The sequence below is a fragment of the Drosophila pseudoobscura genome, chromosome X (assembly GCF_009870125.1).
Source record: "Drosophila pseudoobscura strain MV-25-SWS-2005 chromosome X, UCI_Dpse_MV25, whole genome shotgun sequence".
Taxonomy (NCBI): Eukaryota; Metazoa; Arthropoda; class Insecta; order Diptera; family Drosophilidae; genus Drosophila; species Drosophila pseudoobscura.
Genome location: NC_046683.1, coordinates 8,757,012 through 8,776,737, shown reverse-complemented (window position 1 = coordinate 8,776,737; position 19,726 = coordinate 8,757,012). Strand labels below are relative to the sequence as shown.

The window sequence follows — 19,726 nt, the reverse complement described above, 5'->3', positions numbered from 1 at the left end:
TATTAAACTCAAGTCAATTTACACATGTATCTTTCTCAATATCAATATATATCTCTACATATCTGTGGTATATTAAAAACAAATCTATTCGTAACCATATGAATCATGGAATACCCTTTATCTAACCCAATTTTTAGCAGCCAATGCGACCAATGTGCCATTCCATTGGAGTTGAAATACGAAACAAGAGCAAATTGTTACAATTGCTTTTTTATCTCTCTGTATCTGAATCTGTGTCTGTGTCTGTGTGTGTGTGTGTGTGTGTGTGTGTGTGTGTGTGGTAGCGACAACAACATGAAGCGAAAGGCGAACAAACGAACAAGGAAGGAACAGTGGCATGAATAAATGAAAGCAGAAAATCAGTTGATTTTAATATGAAATTTCACGCTGCTCTCTCGCAGTTTTTCTCCACAAGCCCTCGCCTCGCCCCGCCACGGCACGGTCTCTCTCGCCCTCTCTTTCTCTCTTAGCGGGGAAAACGGAAAACGCCGTTTTATTGAAAATTATCGCAACATGGTTGTCACGCAATTATTTCACGTTATCACCAAGCCGAACCAAACCAAACCAAACCAAAAAAAAAAAAGCAAGAAACACAAGCCCAACGACTTCGAGGGGAAGCCAGAAGCCAGTCAGCCAGTCAGCCAGTCATGGCTGTGGCATAGGGGGTGCCACATCATTTGTATCGTGCCACGCATATCCCATGCGTGGCGAATGCGCCTCGGAACAAGTGCAACAACAACAGGCAGGAAATCTTGGCGGCCCGCAGATCTCTGATGAAAGGAAAAACCACCACCCAACCAAGGACACCTGACGTTGTCATAGTGGCATTGCCATTCCCTCGTTTGTGCATAATTTTCACATCAATTTTCCGACTTTCCACACATCTATGGGGATACACATACTCGTACTATATTCTTTCGTTTCCATAGCGTGCAAATTTAATTGCCCAAAAAAAAGAATAGCCAAAACGCATTGTGATGAGGGGTGGCGGTTGTATACTTTCTGGTGGCTAAGGTTAAAGGTCAAGCTGTGGACCATCAGGCCTGGAGGGGAAGCATTAGAGGAATCTTCGATTAAAATTTAATCGATTTTATAGCCTTGTGTGCCTCAGCTGCCTTGGGAATATCCATTCTTTCTGTGACCGACTGCTTCGATTGCTATTATTCTGCAAAGTTTAAGGTTATCGGATCATCAGGTCATCTACTAGTTGTCTAGTTGTCTAAGGAATAAGCACAGACCCTGTCGGTCTCTCCTCAGCTAAGATCCAATCATTGCAAACAAGTCAATTGACCAGCTAGAAAACGAGTTGAAGTCGAAGTCCCCGAGAACAAAGCGGGGATCAACATCAACCCTAATCGTCCCTTCCAGATCCAGGCAGAGAGAGAGAAAGGGAGAGAGAGAGAGAGGGAGTTGGGGAAACTAATTGACTTATTGATGGCCTCATTAACTGATGCTGAGGCAGTGAAAGAACCTGTAGAAATGCGCAGCACACAGTGCTGTATTATCCTCCCCCGACATTCGACTTTGATAACTGAAGACCAGAGAAATGAAAACGAAAAAAAAGGGAAACGCTAAGCAATGAATAGAACTGAGCAGAACAGAGAGCAGCAGCTAACCAGAGGGCACATTAATCAATTCGAATCAAACAATGAGCGATTCAGCAGAACTCGAAATGTTTTCCGTAAACAATGAGGATCCGAGACGAGCCATCAATGAATGTGAACAGGTTGGGAAGCCCAGAGAACCAAGAACCAAGAACTAAGAGAATGGGAATGAGAATGAGAACCGAGAGAAATGAGAACTTTGGGCTAAATGGGAACTCGGTTAGCGCTGTGGGTACACCTCAGACAATGCAAAGGAAATGGTCAGGATCATGGGGTGTATGCTGTTTGTTGGCTCAATCAATGCCAGCCAAACAAGTGTTATGAATGATTTGATGTTTTTATTTGTCGTCGTTTTTGGGAAACGAAACGAAACGTCGCAGAGAGCTCTACAAAAAACCAGATCCATGTGACCCCAACAAACCGCACAAAGGAGCACACTGCGGGAGGGAAGAAATCCCCGATAATAGTTTTGATTTCACTTTTTACAGCTCGGCAGACGAGCTGGCACCGCAACCGACTATGACCGCAGCTTGTGACATGATTTATGAGGATGCCCAATCCCAATCCCGACTCCTGATTCCCGATTCCCGATTCCTATTGTCAATTGTCCTGCTGGCCACGGATTTGTGTAAGAAATGATGAAAAATGTTTCAATAAACTGTCGCAGACCCGAGCCGGGGGGCAGCGGAGCTTCTCCTCTTAAGCGTTTGGAACTCCTGGGCACACTGGGAGGTCTTCGGCATTACCTCCAACTACAACTGGCTCTGCAGTGGGCAGGGCAAGTCAAACGAGTATTTAACAACTTAATTGACCGGCGTGAGGTCATCGAATGTAAGGGAGAAATTTGACACAAAATGTAGCCAAAAAAGGTGACTAAATGGTACATTAATTTCACTAAAATAACATATACGAGGAGAAGATATGCTGAAGAAATGAAAAGGATACCATGTAAATCTCAGCTAAAAAGAGCAGTTTCTGGAACCTGCAGGAATAATGTGAATACTCTTTGCTACTTATCAATATCTCTTACCCCCAGATGACTTTCTAAGACATTCGGCAACCCCCACAATAACCAATTAGTTACTGGCCAACCCCTCCCGAAAGTAACCCCGCAACTGGCTGGGTTCCCACAGTTCCTGTGGCTGGGGCGGGATCGTATCGAAGGAACAGATTTCCCAGCTTGGGCAGAGTGGCAAATTTTCAAAACAAATTTAATTTCCGGCCCTGGGTCAGATAGATTGGCAAACATCATTTATCATCGCGCGTCGAAAGTCTTGCCACTACATTGAGCGGGCACAATTGCCGCTTTGGGTCCAGGGAGATACAAATCCAGAGGCAGATACGGGTAGAGGTACAGGTACACCAGATACACAGATACACCGATACACCGAGCTACAGACTACATCATCAAATGGGGCGGGGGCCGTTTTCATTCTTTCTTTTTATTATTTACCAATTCCTTTTTTTGCTGCTGCTGGCCCATTGAAAAATGTTTTGGGCCCAAACCCTCCACCGACTCTTGGGTACTTGGTTTTGTTTTTGTTTTGGTTTTGGGCTATTTTCCACGTAAATTGAACCATCAAAAGAGTCACTTTCCATCCGCTCCCACCCTCGGTGTCGCTGTCTATCCGCTAGGTGATTGGGTGAATTTATTGAACTATAATTGCTTCAAGTTGGAACGTTCTGAGAGCGGCAGCAGAAGCGATTCGAATAAAAGTAAATGACCAAAAATAAATGGCTAAATAAACGGCTAACTGTTGGCTTGGTGTCGGTCTCGGTCTCGGCTTTTGGCTTGGTCCTGGCTGGATTTCCATTTCCCTCGAAAAAAGGATTCGCGCACTAAAAAAGGATTTGGACAAGCCAAAAAAAAGAGTCAGCCGCGTGTTGGAAGCGTGTTGAGGTGCCAGGTAGGAGAGACCCTTAGTTGTCCTTGACTCCTGGCATTGCATAAAATTTGCTAAGCCACGGATCACAGGTACGAGTGCTGGCACTGGCACTGGTCCTGAGAGATGACTCAACTCAATGCAACCCGCAGAAACCTCAGGGAGTGGGCTGTGATCGTAAACCTATGTAGCGTCTACCATCCACCATTTACGATTTAGCGGGAACTCTCTTCCCTCCGGCAAAAGGAAAACCCGTAAACGCCATAAACGCTATTGTCTTGTCTTTTCTTTATTTCTATTTCTGTTTCTATGTTTGAGCTAACTGAGCAACTGCTTTGCGTACTGGTCCGATCTGGTGTGGTGAGAGGCAAGTCCTGGGGCATGTGGCATGGGGCATGGCTTCTACTTCTTGGGAGCATCTACTTCTTTTCGGGCACGAGCGGAATCGGCTGGGGCTCGGGTCTCGGCAGAGGTGTGCCCTTGCCCGTCACGTAGCCAGTGTCCTCCCCCTCGGCGATGTCCAGACGAGAGTCATAGCGCTCGCCCTTGCCGTTCCAGTAGATGCCCTCATATTCGCGCTCCTTGTGCCTCTGACGGTCGGTGCGAATGAACTCGTCAGTGGGCTCCATGGAGTCCTCGTCCTCGTCCTCGGCCTCCGATGCGCTGGCCTTCTCCTTGAAGCGAAGATCGCTGTCCTTGCCGTCGGAGCCATCGTGACTGGCGGTCACCCGCATTGTGGAGTGGCCCATGGGCTGCTGCTGTTGGAACGGCTCTATCTCGGCCTCTGGCTCCGTCTCGGGCTCCTGTGCTTCCTTTTGCTCTCCGTCCTGCTGGGCCTCCGCATCATCGAACTTGTCCTCAGGCGCGCCCTCCAGTGTCTGACCGATTGTGTAAGGGTTCGCATCCACGTCTGCGGTGGGATCCACGCTCTTCTCTAAAAGAAGAATTGGCTCTATCTGGAACTGGTCTTCTTCTCCTGATTCTTCTCCATATTCTTCTCCATATTCTTCTTCAGCTTCTTCTTCGTGGTTCGCCCCGTCAATGCCCAACATCATCTGATAGCGGCATGGCACCATTCGAATATCGGGGAGTTCCAACAAGCTCTCCGACTTATCCACATCATCGGTGGTGCCTGCCTCTATTTCTGCCTCTGTCTCTGCCTCCAGCTCCTGCTGCTCCTTGTGAGCCTCTATGTCATCTGTCGTGGAGTTCCGGTGCGTTTGGCGGATGCCCTGCACAGCCTTGTGGCTATATCCCTGGGCATTGAGGAGTCCACGGCTTGGCTGCTGCACAGAGCTGCATGGAGCAGCCGGCTCCTTCTTGAAGTCTTGATCATCTACATTCTCGGGGCTCAGAGTCATATAATGGCGGATGGCATATGATTTCAAGTAGTTCTGCCAGTCGTCCCGCTCCCCGCTGTCCTTGCTGCATGTCGGCTGCACGTCCTGTCCCTCCCTCGGGCCGTCCGTCGAGGAGTGACCCAGGCTATTGGTCTGCTTGCCCCGGCTCATGGCATTGAAGAGTCCATGGCTGCCGGCGGATTCCTTGTGCACCGGACGAGCCCGGATCAGGCCCAGTCTGAAAGTGGTGAAGGCTTTCAGGAGTCCAGTGTTCGATGCCCCGCGCTGCATTGCAAAGCCGATTACTGATTTTGTTAACGGAACGGAAAAATCTAAGCAGAAATATGTGTACTTTTTGTACCGAAAGTTTTTGACGTAATTTAGTAGGAATTTTTTTTCGAAAAATTGTATGTATTTTGGTTCGACATGCAGCTGGAGAATGATCGAATCTGACTGAGGCCACCCTTCCCAAATGTCCCTGACACATAATCCAGGGGGTTCTGTTCGGTTCGGTTCCATTGTATTCTGTTTCGCATCGGTTGGGCTACACATAGGCCTCGACGACTCATAAACCAATTGACTTTCTAACCGTCAGAAAAAAATCACAAAAAAGGCTGACAAATAAAAAAAAAACATCAGAAAAGTTGACAGCGAATTTCGGTGGAAAATGCCCCGAAAAAACGGTAATTTAATGGAAAAGAAAGGAAAAAGGATTTGCTGGGGTTAGAATTCGCGCGAAATTGCATCTTTTTTATGACGGGGTTGGGCATTAGGGTTAGGGCCATGTAACCCTAGCCATAACCCTAACCCCAGCTTCGTCCCCGTCCCCGTTACCGTTCCCGTCCAGCCGGACTACCTGCCCCGCCCTCTTGGGCCCTAATTATGTCATTTGGCGTAAGTCAAGGCTGCAAAGTCAATTGCAGCAACATGCGTGCCACAAAAAAGTAAGTGGCATAAACGAGGAGTCGGGGAAAAGTGCCATAAAAATAACGCTGCAATATGACAAAAATCATCTACGTTTAAATGGGTGTGGAAAACCTTTAATAGGGTGGCTAGAGGCTAGAGGCCCTTCCAGCTTGTACTCTCTGCCACAGCTATGGATAACTCTCTTTGGGTGTAACCAAAGACATACTCTGAACCATCTCCGACTGGGTTAAATATCAGATTACATACCATGCCAAGCCAAGAAATCTTTAAACTCTGTTTAACACGCACTTGGACCTTAAATTGTCGGAGAGACAATTCCCCAGACTTCTTAAAGGGTTGTGACAACTGCTGGAGGCACATACATACATCTTTATACAATATATAAAGTACAAAATTCGTTAAAAACATATTTGAAATGCGTTTCGGTCCCCGTTTGGATTTCCCTCCCCCGCCGCACCATTCGACCGTGTTGTTGTCGGTGTCCAGGACAATTTGCCTGCAATATTGCGTTGACAGCCACGAGAAATAATAGCCCAACAATTTATGGAATTTATGGGCTTGTGTGTGATGCGGAGGGGCGGGCGCCAGAAGGGCAAGGGTTACCCAAAAAAATGTGTGTAGCATACTTAAGCGGACGTGGGGCTTGACGTGGGTGGGTGGTGGGTAGTTGAAAAGTGGAAAAGAGAGAAGAGAAATCACAGCCGAAAATCATAAATTCGGCATGTCATTAGACAATTTGCCTGACCCCCCACCACCCCCACATATGTGTGTGTGTGTTTGTGTGCATGAGGGGGTCAGGGGACCATTTTTATCGTTTTGATTTTTTGATTTGCCGTTTTCCCGCTACCCCCGCCTTCTGCCACTGCCGCTGCCTCTGCTTCTTTTTATGCGAGCACATAAAATTCATTTGTTGTTCGAATTTCTGGATTTCATAACATGCCGGGGGACCAGGACGACGCCACGGACCGCAGACCAATTTGAAAATGACGCAGATCCCACCCACCCCCAACCAAAACGCAATGCACAGCCCAGCCCCAAACGTTCCAATTGATGTACTATTTCATGTGGCCCCGAGTTGGCAGAAGATTCCTCTGCAGCAGATATTTCTCGATAATAAGAGAGACCAAATTTGAAATATATTTACATCTCATGCACTCAAAAAAAAGGCCTTGCCAGCAACACTGAGAGAACAGAGACACCATTTGACACCGAATCGATTCGGTATTCGCTTCGTTCGTGTGTGCCTTCGTACGTTTTCTTGCTTTACACTGAACAAAATGAGTTTCAGATGCATCAAGAGAGAGACTGTTTTGCGCCAAATTAGAGAAAAATATTCGGTAAAACTTTTTCACCGTGAAACACGAGCTTCGTATAATATTTTGTATCAGCTCAGAGATTCGGGGAGATTCGAGTTTGACTGAAGGTAGGATTCGTAAGGATTCGAATACTGTGGACTCAAGCAGGGCTCTAGTATAAATATTTCTATCCAAGCGTTAGCATTCGATTCACAGGTTTTTTTCTCTGGGTGTACAGTACAACCATTAATATGCTGCCAATATTTTTCCAATCCTTAAGTAAGTCCTTGAAGTAAAGAAAATTACAGCTTATGTACGTACATATATATTTTATTGAGTCCATATTGAAAACGGACGCTTTGTAGTAAAAAACTGTTGAAAAAATGCACATAAATATTTAATTTTTCCCATGCAGAAACCATACCTGCAAAAGCTTTGAAATTACCTATAAAAAGGGGGCTTAACTAGAGTTAAGAGCTCGCCCTAATAGAGTTTAACAATAGACATGGCTTGCTCGTAACATCCCATGAATGTATAGTTCTAAGGATGAGCCTGCAGCCAGCTGCCAAAAAATGTGCAGTGGGGGGGCCGGGGCATTTATGAGGCTTGCAAACGGCTTCCAAATGCCAGACGCATCCGCAGTATAAATCAAGCCAAGAATGACGATCTTTCAAACACTGCTGATCCCATTGTACGATGGTATGATGGTGTGGCATGAGGATGAGCCGCCATAACTCATCTAGAGACTAGCACTTGGGCCACTGTTGTGTTCTGGCAAATGAAGCAATCAAGGCCAAGAAAATGGTAACAGCCATTCAGCGGCATTGTGTCCACAGTCCACGGTCCACGGTCCACGGTCCTGTGTAATTGTTGTTTAGTCAAAGGCGATGATGTCACCACACACGGAGTTGGAGTCTTGGTCGGTAGTCGGAGTCGGAGTTAGCCCGCTGCTCAATGTCGTTTCCTCTTCCTGTATGCTCTGCCTCTCATTGTCTCATTTTGGTTCAGTTCGAGACGTTTTACGATTGTTTACTGCTGCTGAAAACCCCAAACCCCGAAATGAGAACCGAACCCATTGTGGCCAGGGCACTTTAGGTCTATCCGAGGGTCGTGGGTGTTCCTTCAATCTCCCTCGCTTCACATCGCATCGCATCGCATTTAAGTCCCGATAAATACGCATTTGATTTGGGTCCCGCACAGCACACATCAGGGCAGCAGATAATAGAAATCGAATCGGTTCAACTTATTAAATCAACCCTTTGCCTGCCCTGCCCTGCCCCGCCCCTCCCTGCCCACGATTACTGCTGTTTGCCCAAACTATTAGCCGGGGTCCAGGGATTTGCGGCCACTGGCCACTGGCCACTGCAGGGAGGACCCCTGGGGGTGGACGTTCCGGACCCCTTTCAGTCCGGGCAAAAATAAAGAAGAGTGACATAAAAATAAGCATAAAATTAAATGTGCCACATTGGGTTGGATTGGATGGGGCACTGGAACAGAGACTGGAGCTGAGACTGGGACCCCAAGGCGCGCAGAAGGGTGCAGCGGGTCCACGTGGAGCGTTTAAGTTGATTTCGTTTTGAATGTTTATTTTATTGCGTGGAAAATGACGCCAACGTGGCCAAGAAATGGTGCCGCTCGAGCTCCTGCTACTGCTGCTTGTTATCCCTGTTTTGGCCAAGTCTACAGTGGCAGAAAATGTGTACATTACAGCTCCCAAAGAGACTCCGAGCGGTGCTGCTAGTGAGCTCGAAATAAGCCCTCTGTTCTGTATTATAACTGCCTGGAATTGCCCCTAGTCCCAGTCTTGGTTCTACAAAGTATTCCCTTAAGAAGCTAATAAGAAGGCTAAGATATTCACTGACGAATTCCTGGTCCTTGAGCTTGAACTCAACACCTGTTCCTCCTTTCAATCGTTGCTTTCCCGAATGATGCCTGCTTCCAGATTCATGTCTCTGCAATTGAAGTATTGATGAGTGCCTTTGCTGCTTGGATAAAACACTTTACCTACTTGATTTGAGATTGTCCTTTTGTCACAGTGTAGCTTAGCTGCCCGACTACGTGACGGTATGGCCTGGCCGGCCATGTCCTGCCCTGGCTTGGCTCCAGGGCTCCAGTCGCTTTTATGGCCCGGCGATTGTATCGAGAATTTGGTACGCAATAAAATTCAAATATACTTGCGATAAAAATCAAATCTTGTTGGACATTTGCTATCCCCCATATACACCATTTACCCACCAATTAAACTCTCTGCTCGCACAATTGGGAGTAGCCCATGGGCATACCGTATATACTACACATCTATTTTGGAAGCCAATACATATGTACATATACAGTATACGTGTTCTTTAGTTTGGTTTGGAGATCTTGACGGTAGCATCGTCCATTGAGATCGCGCTGCGGCACAGTGGGCATTTCCGAGGGCTACTCCAACGGGAAACAGGCTGCTGAAAAACTCGGCTGAGGCACTCAAAACAAAAACTGTGTCCGCACTTCATCGTCACCGGCTCAATTTTGTCCATAAGACAAATAGAGCAATTTTCGTCATCGTCAATTGATGGTCCGGGCAGCTTCGGCACATCGTCACCAGATTGTTTCTCCGCACTCATTTCTAAATTACTCTCGAACCCTGCAGAATAATACAAATCTTCTGATAAACGAAACTACACGAATTGCACAAGCCAACAGTGACTCAGCTTAATGCCTTTAGGCAGTTCTTGTTGGCCCGTCTGGTAGCTTACCGTTTTGAAATTGGTTCGACTTATTAAAGAACTCTGGGAACACAATGGGTCACTCGGAAATATGCTGATTGATTGGTTTTCGCCTGCCACAAACTGAAATTTGCAATTAATTTTCAATTAATATTTTTTCTCAGAATGATAATCCACTTTCAGTGCTGAGCAACTAGCAACTACTAGGCGTTTTCATTATCGATATATTATCGCCATTCAATTGATTTCGGTATTTTTCCTAAACTAAGCAACTGCAGCCGCAACGTACAGACTAAAACAGATTTTTAAAACATTGAAAGTAACTTAATATACATATGTACTAATTAAACGTTTTGGTAACACATTCTGACATACGATATTCGCATCGCGCGCGCTTACGTTAACATGCGAATGGCCAAAGCACAGGCTGGACAAAGAACAGCTGATTGATTCCCTCGTAAAAAGTTGCTGGTGTAAATTGTGTACTTAGTCGGACAAAATGATCAAAATTAACCCTACTGCCAATAAGAACTGCATATATTCGAAGAGTATACGGGCGTATTCGATTTTTGGTGGAAGTGGAGAGCTTAGCGTGCATCGTATAAAGTGACCGTGTCTATTAGATATCCAATGTGGTTCCCATTGGACGATAATTATAGCCAGAAGGAACAACAGATATTGCAGAGTCGTTTATATTAATGGTAAAGTTTTTTTCGAGCACGAAGTTCCCCCGAGAAGTGCCGCGTTGCAGGAAGCGTCGATTACACCCTTGGTAGAGTCTGCAAGGGGCACGCGTTGCACATACAAGTAGGATTTTCCACTGAATCATTGCTTTTGGCTATAGCTTTGAAGGTAAGCGGATGTTACAGGAATTTCCAAAGCCGTAAGCGGTGTGTGGGGAATCTGGATATATTTATAGCAGTCTCTATTCCCAGGTGCAACAGGATGCTGAAGGCAACGAACGTCCGATTCGACTTTGCAGTCTCATTGGAACATTGAAACCACTTAGTGCTGCAGCTTTCGACTGTTACCAATAGTAAGTACAATGTGAATACATATATATATTCAATATTATATGCTAATGTACAGTTTTGATTGGGTTTTGTTTCATTTAAGGGCTGCCAAAGTGGCGGCAGTAATACGCTGCACGAGAAGATCCCAAAATCGAGGGATAAAATCAAGAGCTAAAGGTTATGCATCTGCATCGAAAGTACTTTCAGATGGTCCACAGACTACAAGGTACAACCATATATCCGCAAGGTGCTTGCCATACTTGAGATTGCGGCAATTCAATCGAATATTGAACCAGGGAAAGGTGAAAAATAATGTGAAATCAATTCTCATGGCTTGGCGACATATAAAAGGACCCGCCGACACTGCCAGTGATTCCGGGAAAGTGACCAACTGCGGTCAGCGATAGGCGGCTAAGCGCTGACGGTAGACCGTATATGGTGTACGGTTGAAAAGGACCTCTCGTCTGCTCTCGTCCACGTACAGAAAACACACTAATGAAGTGCTCTGGAGGGACATGGACATGGACACGGACACGGATACCCCAGCCCCCGGGGCGTTGTCGGATGCATTTGGCAAATAAAACACCTACCGACACACGAGACGACAATAGCGATAAGCTGAGAAAGGGAGACAGACACAGAGCACAGAGATTGAGGACTCAGCGTGCCGTCCGGCATCGTGACAAAGGACAACTGCAACTACACAGAGTCCAGGTTCGAAGCAAGTCCTTTTGCCAAAAATGAAAAGTGCGCAGTGCCCAAACAGTAGGAGCCCTGTCCTGTCCTGGCCGGGACTCCTCGGTCTTGGACTCGACCAAGCTTGGACGCAGTTGGAATTGGCTTGGACTAGCTGTCGCTATCGCTGCAGGGCAATTAGAACATTATCAGGCGGCAATAATCGGCTCGTTTGCACCCAAGTGTCATCGCTCGACTCGGACTGGGACTCAGACTGGGACTCAGACTCGGACTCGGTCGCCCGCTCGCTGTCGTAATAATAAAAGGCATGGGTTGGGCATTGGCAATCTCTGTCTGTCTCTGTCTGCATTCTGCTCTCAATATCTTGTGGAGTATGTTGGCTGGAAAAACAACAGGATATCTGTGTGTGTCTGTCCGCCATTCGGCAGTCTATCTGGGGAATGTCTTTTGTTGTCCACTATACCATTTCCAAATGCAATGCAAACCAGCAGTGAGGAGAGCAGTCAGCAGAGCAGATAGGCAGGCGACAATGTCGGCGGCGACAGTCGGGCATCAAAGTCGATTATCACGGTTTTTGGGATTTGCCTTAAATCACGCACCAGTCAGCAGTCAGCAGACAGCAGCCAGCAGTCAGAGATCTTCGGGGCTACAGCTCAATTAAAATTCTTGGAATACGCTCAACACTTTCCAAGACCCCTCCCTCCTCCACTGTGTGCCCATTGTCTGTGTGCTCGTCTGCACAATATTTTCGAGGCGGTTTTGTGGTTTTTGATGTTCCTCTTCTGCGTCTCCCCCCAGGTCCTGCTAATCTGCTAAATTAATGATAATGCGCGCGGCAAAGTCGTAAATATTGCAGCACCAGCAGCAGGAGAATGCCGGAATGGATACTCGGCTGACCATTGTCCGGGCCAGAGCCCGTTCGCGTCAGAGCCGGAGTCAGAGCCTGGCTGTGTCCTGTCCTGCTCGGGGGCGAAAAACATTGGAATCCAGCAAATCCACCCGTCTTAGTTCTAATTCTTTTCACAGTCCAGCGCAGCCCCTTGACATGGCAGGGGATTTGGCAGGAGAAGGCAGGAAGGGGAAAGGGGCGACTAGCCGTGCTCCATGTCATTCAATTTGCATTTGCATGAGCAGACCTTGAAGCCCAGCTGGACCTTTTCCATTGGAAAGATAGCGGCTATCGGATGGGACTCTCGCCTGGCCATGACTTGACCTACCCCCAAAGATCATCATCGGAATCGAGGCATGCGCACTGATCGGCCACTCTGCGAGATGCCTCCCCCAAAAGCGGTTTTCCCAGCTGACCAGCTGTTGACCCACTGAGTAGCTGGCGGCCATATTTACAGAATGGGGATGGTGCTGGGGATCTATGGGAGGGCGGATTTGATGCCAAAGGGTGGCATTGGAAACTCATAAAAAAACATAAATTGCAAATCTGCATTAACTGACAAGCAAACGAAATTCTTTTCTTTTTTAGATAAAACATTAAAGCAAAGATATTGAGCAAGGAGGACCCTGAGCAAGCCATCGACCAAAGGAGGAGCATCAGCTGGAGTAGCCATCCGAGCCAGAGGAGGACAAGGTGGAGCCTCCTGTGAATGAGAAGTACGGCCTCCCATTACATATCTGATCTTTCGTTTCGATAATTATATCCATTTATCTTTACTTGTAGATTACAAATCTGCAGGGTATTCGAACGTCTGTCAACCCCATGCTGATGTCGGTGGTGTTTCCTTTTAGTTGTTTTCAACAGTCTGGCTTCGTCTAGTTGTCCGAGGTCCTATGACCAGTGTCCGATGTCCTGCTGCTGTGTCCCTGTGTGTTGTATGTGTCACTTGGGTTAACTGTGCTACACACGGCACCGTGAGATGGGTACTACAACCTCATGCTGTCCTTCTCCCTGTCCCTGTCCATGTCCATGGCCAAAGCCAAGTCCAAGTCCAGCTGCTAACATGTGACGATGGCAATTTGCATTTCAGCGGGTGGGTTAGCCTCGTGTTAGCCACTGGGTGACAGACATTAAATAATTAACTCTCATTTATCATTTATAAGGATGCAGAGAGCGTCACTCTGCGGAGGGGGAGGCAGCCAGAGTGGGGGCCGGGCTGTCAGGACACAGACAACGCCAAGTAATCCCCCAAAGAGAACATTTAACATACGTAAGTAGCAATTGAATTAAAAACCAATAATATCAACCAAAAAATAACAAGCTCCAACAGGGACTTCCAGACCCAGAGACATGCAAAGTGATTGAGTGGGGACCGGGACTGGGACTGGGACTGTAATCGGAACATGTGTAGAGATATTTATTTAACAAACATTGCGAAATATCAAGAGCGATACCAGAGGCACGCAGTGGCAGTGGCAGTGGCAGGAAAGGAAAAGAAGGGCAAACAGGCGAAGGACATCGAAGGGAAGGCACAACGACAATCGAAATGCGAATGGAAAAGGAGATGGGCGGAACACGATGGCAAATCAAAGGTGAAAAGATGTGAAAAGCAAACGGAACGTGCACCGGGAGCATTTAACCCATACCCCAGCTTCGAGCAGAGCCCGGGCACCGGCCCGGACCCAGATCCGGACCCGAGACCGTACCCATTTCCATTCCCATAGCCATAACTCCTCCCGGAGCCGGGAGTAAGCCGCTGTTGGGACACACATGACGTATTGGCACGAGTCCCTGAGAAGCGAGTTGCGAGGTCGCAGGAGCTCTGTTCTGTGTGCTCTACCGGCTCCGGCTCCAGCTCCGGCTCCGGGGCACTTGAAAGCCCGGGCGTATCTTGATTGTTTGCATGTAAATCTGCACGAAATCCCCAAAGTACCCAAGTACCTAGAGTATCCAAAGGAAGAGGAGACAGAGACAGAGAGAGAGAGAGAGAGAGAGAGAAAGTCCTTGTCGACTGCCACCGCCATCGCCATCGCCACCACCTCCGCTATCCATCCGACAACTGGCTCTATGGATGGAGCCGTCCCCGTATCGTTACCCTGATGGAGCCGCTCACCATCATCATCATCGTCATGATGGCCTTGGCGCATCGCTTCCCATCGCTCTGTATCGCTCAGCATCTCACGGCATCGGCATCGGCATCGTGGCAATCCCTTGCACAATTGAACCGAGTCCTGTGTGGGCGAGTTACCTGCTTGAACCGATCTGTGCCGACTCTGGGAATACCCTGCAGACACTGCAGATATTTACATATATTTGGTAGCTATATACATACATGTACGACATATTTTATACTATATCACGCCACAATTAAAATCTTACAGGACCCTTATATTCGCCCTTCTGAGTAGCGGCATTTGGTGTTCCACATGGCGGAACCATCAAACAGTCATCACAGCCCTTTGCCCAGCTTTTACCAATCCCCTGTCCTGCTGCCACATTGCGGGGCCAATTTTCCGATTTTCTACGATTTACTCGTTCGTTTTTTCATCTTCTGGGAGGTAGGTCGAGGTCTCCTTCTTTCCCCTGTGCTCCTGTAGTTCCTGTTTTTTTGTTGTTGTGCTGTAGTTCTTTTTTTGTACCTTGCCGATCGTTGGCAAGGCTTTGGTTTAAACTGCATTTATTGGAATTTCACAATAAACTAACGAAGCTTTAGCCCGAGCTCCAGCTGGGGGAGTGAAAGAACAAGAGGCGGGAGGACAAGAGCAGGAGGTAGAGATAGGCCAAAGCCAAACCATGGCATTTGTACAAGTTTTTGGTTTGGTTTGGTTTGGTTTTTTTCCTGCCGCCCCCCAGAGGCGCGTCGTCATACACGACGTATGCTTGATATGTGCCATCCCTCAGACGACTGGGGCCCCACGTGAACTGATTCCCAGTGAAGGATGTAATTAAAAAACGGCAACATCAACAGCCTCTATGCTGGGCTTCGGGAAGTGGGGCTGCAGCAACACAAAAAAGAGAGTGCGGCGCTGCAGCCTTGTAAACTTGCTGCACACGACACTCGAAGTTGCCACCACTGGAAGCAGCTCCTCTACACCGGTCCGGCTCCCCCTCATGCCCACGTTCTGGCATCCCACCCTTCCGTCCGTCCGTCCAGGGTGCAAATCGATGAGCGGGGGGCTGGGCACACAAAGCCAGCGACGGCAATCTCTAACGATATCCATAGCTCAAAGCCAAATCTCTGCACAAACAGGATATACATATGGCTCGGCAGGAGTCAAAGTCAATCCTTGCACATCCATCCCAGTGCCCCCACTGTTCCTGCCACTGCCACTGCCACACTGCTTCCTGAGCATGCCGATGTTGTCGATGATGTTGATGCCGCATCCGTTCCGACTTGGGTTTTGTAGTCAAGCCAGCTTCTGTTTTTCCTTTTTGCCATTTTCTGCTTCTGCTCTTCGGCTAATACCCTGCCAGCAGTCGAGTGCCGGGGTGTATTCGAATGGATGGAGCTTCATGGATTACCTACGATTTTCTATTGCCAAATATTTCTTCACCTCAATCTGTGCCACGCCCAGGAAAAGTACTGTAGATTGGGACCAATCTAAGGCGGAAAATCGCCTTAAAAAAGACATTTGTGCATATTGTTGTTGGATTCCGGGACCGACTCAGTCGCCGTAGGCATTGTCTAACAGACGAGCCCGAGCAGGAAGCGATTCAAATGTAATTTCTTCTTTATGCAATGTCTTCGCATTTTAGAGTCTCTGTCGAAGGACGATCGATTCATTTGCTCTAACTTTCGGGGGTATCTGGCGGTCGCAACACTTTGCCACAATACGCTCCTAACTTGTTTTGGTTTTTTCCTGCTGCTACTGCTGCTGCTCCTTTTTGTTTCTTCTCCTTGACGGGTTCCAGTTTTTTGCGGGTATTTTTCTGTGATATTGAGCCAGCTAGCACTCAAAGGAAAGCCAAAGCCAAAGCCCAGCCCTCCCCATATCTCTATCCCTATTCGCTTTCCCATTCTCTGCCACCGCCCTGACGTATTCGGCTTAGTGTGATTTGTATGCGTCCTGGCTGAAGCACCGAACGATGGATGGACCGATGGACGGATAGATGAATGGATGGACCCTCCGGAGTTTGCTGGAGAGGATGGGGCAGAGATGGGGTCAAGAGCTGGACTCGGCTCGCATTGCTATTTCATGCTTAAAAGCTACTGGCCAAGAGCGTACGTACTCGCACTACTTGTGTCCATCGAATCGTGTTGAAAGTGAATCGGCTGGCTTTCTGTCTTAGCTCCCAGCCCCAGCTCCAGCCTCAGTCTTAGCCAAATTGCTTGAAAGGCCAGCAACAGGAGGAATTATAACCAGAGGCCACTGAGAAAATTCCATGACAGAAAGAATCAAAAGAAGAGTACGAGTCAGTACTAGCGAGAAGGCAACGAGGACTGAGACTGCATGGGCATATCATATCATCGGTTGCATAGTACGGAAATGCTTTAATTTACATATGAAAAAGGTAAGAATTGACACCGTTTTTTTATGCTTGAGTTTCGGTGGATGGGCTAACCTTTTGATCCTGAATTGTTTTGATAGAATGAATGTTTGTGCGGCGTTTTCCTGCCGGCTCTCCTGCTGTCCCCATGAGTCGCTTCGGTCTAGTCTGCCTTTTGCCCCAAGAGCTCCATCTCCTGCCCCAAGAGCAACCGATTCCCAATTCCGAAACGCGTCGCTTTTTTCCTGTGTGTTCTGTGTGTGTATATGTGTATGTGTAAGCCCCATGGAGGTGCAACGTTGGCTGTTGCTGCTGCACTCTCGCATCCGTAACATGGCGGCTTATGTGTTGTCGGTTCCCGGTTCCCGATTCCCGGTTGTCGGTTGCTGGTTGTTGGTTGTTTGCTCTCCCTGCCTCTGCCGCTGCCGCTGCCTCGTTATGACTTTCTTTTTTGCCTAGACTTACCCTTAACCCTCTCCACACTCCACATTTGCATTACCTTTACTCCATGCCCACCTCCCCACGGAATGGCTCTGCTCTTGTTGCCCAGGGTGACGCGAACGCTCAATATTGAGTGGATTTGCAAGTGTCATTTGTAGGCAGGTGATGGAGATGGCAGCACAGCTCAAACGTGGGGCCCTTCCGCCGTGATTTACATGCCTGAACGGAACGGAACGGAACGGAAGTGGCTGTGGTACCCCTACACCCACACCACAGTGTCAAGAATAGCGAACCCCTGAACCCATAGCAAAGACACATCAACTGTTCTCAGAGGCGTTTAAACAGCGGACCATAACTAGAATTTAAGACAATAATGGCCAAAAGATGTGAAAATTGATTGTAAAGTGTCAATGCAAAGAGGGAATCTGTGGATCCCCCTCTTCGGTGTCGAATCGAGCTTGCTCTCCAGCTGCATCCACCACAATTTCATCTTTGGCTTCCAAGTTGTTGGGCTTCTCGTTTGTGTCCACGTCCACCTTTGGGGAAAAAGACATGGGTCCAGCTTCTTCGGAATCGGGGTTTGCTTGGGGTTCAATGCTGGCGCCTGTGTCCAGGGTCTTGTCATTGTCATCGCCTTCAGGGTCCAGGTTGGCGGTCTGCCCCGAAGCAGACTCAGCATTAACCTCCTCAGGACAGTCCAAAGTGCTATCCTTGTTTGGTATATAGCCCTTATTCCTCTTGCGGTTCCGCTTTTGGGGCTTCTTCTTATTTTTCTTACGTTTAACCATATTTTGATCCTGCTCCTCTGGCTGCTGGTTCGTATCGTCTTTGGAGTGCATAATCTTGGACAGAAGTTCCAATTGGTCGTCTATCAAAGGGTTTGACGCTTCCATGAAGTAGAGCATGGCCTCATTGATGCGATTTTCAATCGCTTTGTCTTCTTGTGATTCCTCCGCCTCTAGATTCGTTTCGAGCTGAGTGGCTTCCTTGGGCGCCTCGGGGTTTGTTACGGCTATCAGCTCCTCCAACAGCTTTTTCGGCTGCACATTATGCCAGGGGCCGGAGAACGGTTTGATCGGTTTACCGAACCCATTGTTGGCCTTCTGCTGGAAGAACGCTTCCTTGCAGATGGCCACTGACTTTTGGCCCAATGGCAGGAGCTCTGTGTATGGATCCAATGGTTCTGGTTCCTCCTCCCACAGTATGCGATCAATACTGTTTGAGCTCTTGGACCTCTCCCTGGGCTGATGGGCTGTGCGTTCAGGCTTCTCAGGCCGCTCTGGTTGCACCACAACGATATCCAGGAACTTCATTTTACGCTGCGAATCTGAAGGGACAAGGAAACCGACCCGCTATTTGCCTGGGACTATCTTCAATACCGCACTGAAAATACTAACCGTATAGGAGGGAGCGCTTTAAGGCTGTGGAGAGAATAGCCTCTCGCATATCCATCTGGCGGGACATGTTAACGGCTGCTTATGTATATGTATATGTATGAAGTTTGCTTCAACTTTTATTTTGGATTTTTTTAGATTCGTTTTTGGGGAACTCGAATAATACTTCACAGACGAACGAACACAAATGAACTGTAATACAATGCTGTTCAAGTGAGTTCAAAGTGGAATTACAAACTCAAGGGCTACTATGATCAAAAATTTACCAAGTCAGACCTTTTCGTTCATTCATCGAGTTGGCAGGTCTGTGACCTGTCATTATCTGTCAAACACTTTCAAACACTGCCGGACGTTCTGGAGCTTTCTTCTGGGAGCTTCCTTTTGAGCTTTTTCTGCGGATTCGTATTTTTGGTTTTAGATCATTTTGAATTTGAGTTGGACTCTTAAACAGACGAGTTTTCGTGTGTGTGTGTGTGTGTGTGTGTGCTTGTGGACAAATTCATTTAAGGAATTGAATGGTATGAAATGCAGTCCGGGCAGTCTCCTAGAGACCGAATCAAAGCCTAGTGCGATGGCATCCCGTTTCCCCTGGCATTTCCATTTTCCCATATCAAATTTTCCTTTTTGCCTTTGGTCTGCCTTTATACGAGAGTCCCAGAGCCCTTTGCCGTGCATTGCATGCATATTTATACTCGTAGTTCCGCTTGTTGACAAATATCGCTCTATGTTGACTGACGCCCCGCACAGGCAGGTCGTTAGACAGAACTGCCAGTGGACATGGAACAGGGACAGGGGCAGAGACAAGGACTGGCTGTGGAGCAGAGGAAGCTGGCAACGGAAGCTGCACTGATTAGAAACATAGTGGGGCCCAATGAAGCTGTGCCAACTGGCGGACCGGGCCGGAGCGAATAAAAACCCGATGCAAAAAGCACTGATGCCATAAAAAAAGCACGCACGCTGGCCAGCCCCGGAATGGAGGAGGAAAACCCCGTCATCCCCATACCCTAGGAAGCAGTGGCATATATTACTAGGATGATTTTAAGGAACT

The 19,726-nt window shown here is 47.8% G+C and overlaps 1 protein-coding gene and 2 long non-coding RNA genes across 4 annotated transcripts; 1 reads left to right on the top strand and 2 right to left on the bottom strand.

Annotated features, from left to right (window-relative positions):
* Positions 1-9,303: 9,303 nt before the first annotated feature.
* LOC6901659 (uncharacterized) lies at positions 9,304-10,070 on the bottom strand. Of its 2 annotated transcripts, XR_001452897.2 has the most exons (3): positions 10,047-10,070; positions 9,788-9,880; positions 9,304-9,675 (listed from the first exon to the last, which is right to left on the bottom strand). It is a non-coding gene; the product is annotated as an uncharacterized lncRNA (long non-coding RNA). The 2 variants fall into 2 exon arrangements; XR_001452898.2 differs by lacking the exon at positions 10,047-10,070 and having other exon boundaries at positions 9,788-10,038.
* A 1,472-nt stretch (positions 10,071-11,542) lies between these two features.
* LOC26534341 (uncharacterized) lies at positions 11,543-14,744 on the top strand. The gene is made up of 4 exons (XR_001452902.2): positions 11,543-13,071; positions 13,139-13,448; positions 13,519-13,625; positions 13,686-14,744. It is a non-coding gene; the product is annotated as an uncharacterized lncRNA (long non-coding RNA).
* Positions 14,745-17,603: 2,859 nt separating this feature from the next.
* LOC6901660 (transcription initiation factor TFIID subunit 11-like) lies at positions 17,604-18,879 on the bottom strand. The gene is made up of 2 exons (XM_002134293.3): positions 18,682-18,879; positions 17,604-18,611 (listed from the first exon to the last, which is right to left on the bottom strand). The coding sequence occupies exons 1-2, from the start codon at positions 18,746-18,748 to the stop codon at positions 17,692-17,694; spliced, it is 987 nt and encodes a 328-aa protein (XP_002134329.2). The 5' UTR covers positions 18,749-18,879; the 3' UTR covers positions 17,604-17,691.
* Positions 18,880-19,726: the final 847 nt, after the last annotated feature.

Bases quoted from the DNA above. Each gene is read 5' to 3' on its own strand.
- LOC6901660 (XM_002134293.3), bottom strand. From the start codon at position 18,748: ATGTCCCGCCAGATGGATATGCGAGAGGCTATTCTCTCCACAGCCTTA. The intron at 18,612-18,681 runs GTTAGTATTTTC...TTGTCCCTTCAG, and splicing joins AAAGCGCTCCCTCCTATACG to ATTCGCAGCGTAAAATGAAG.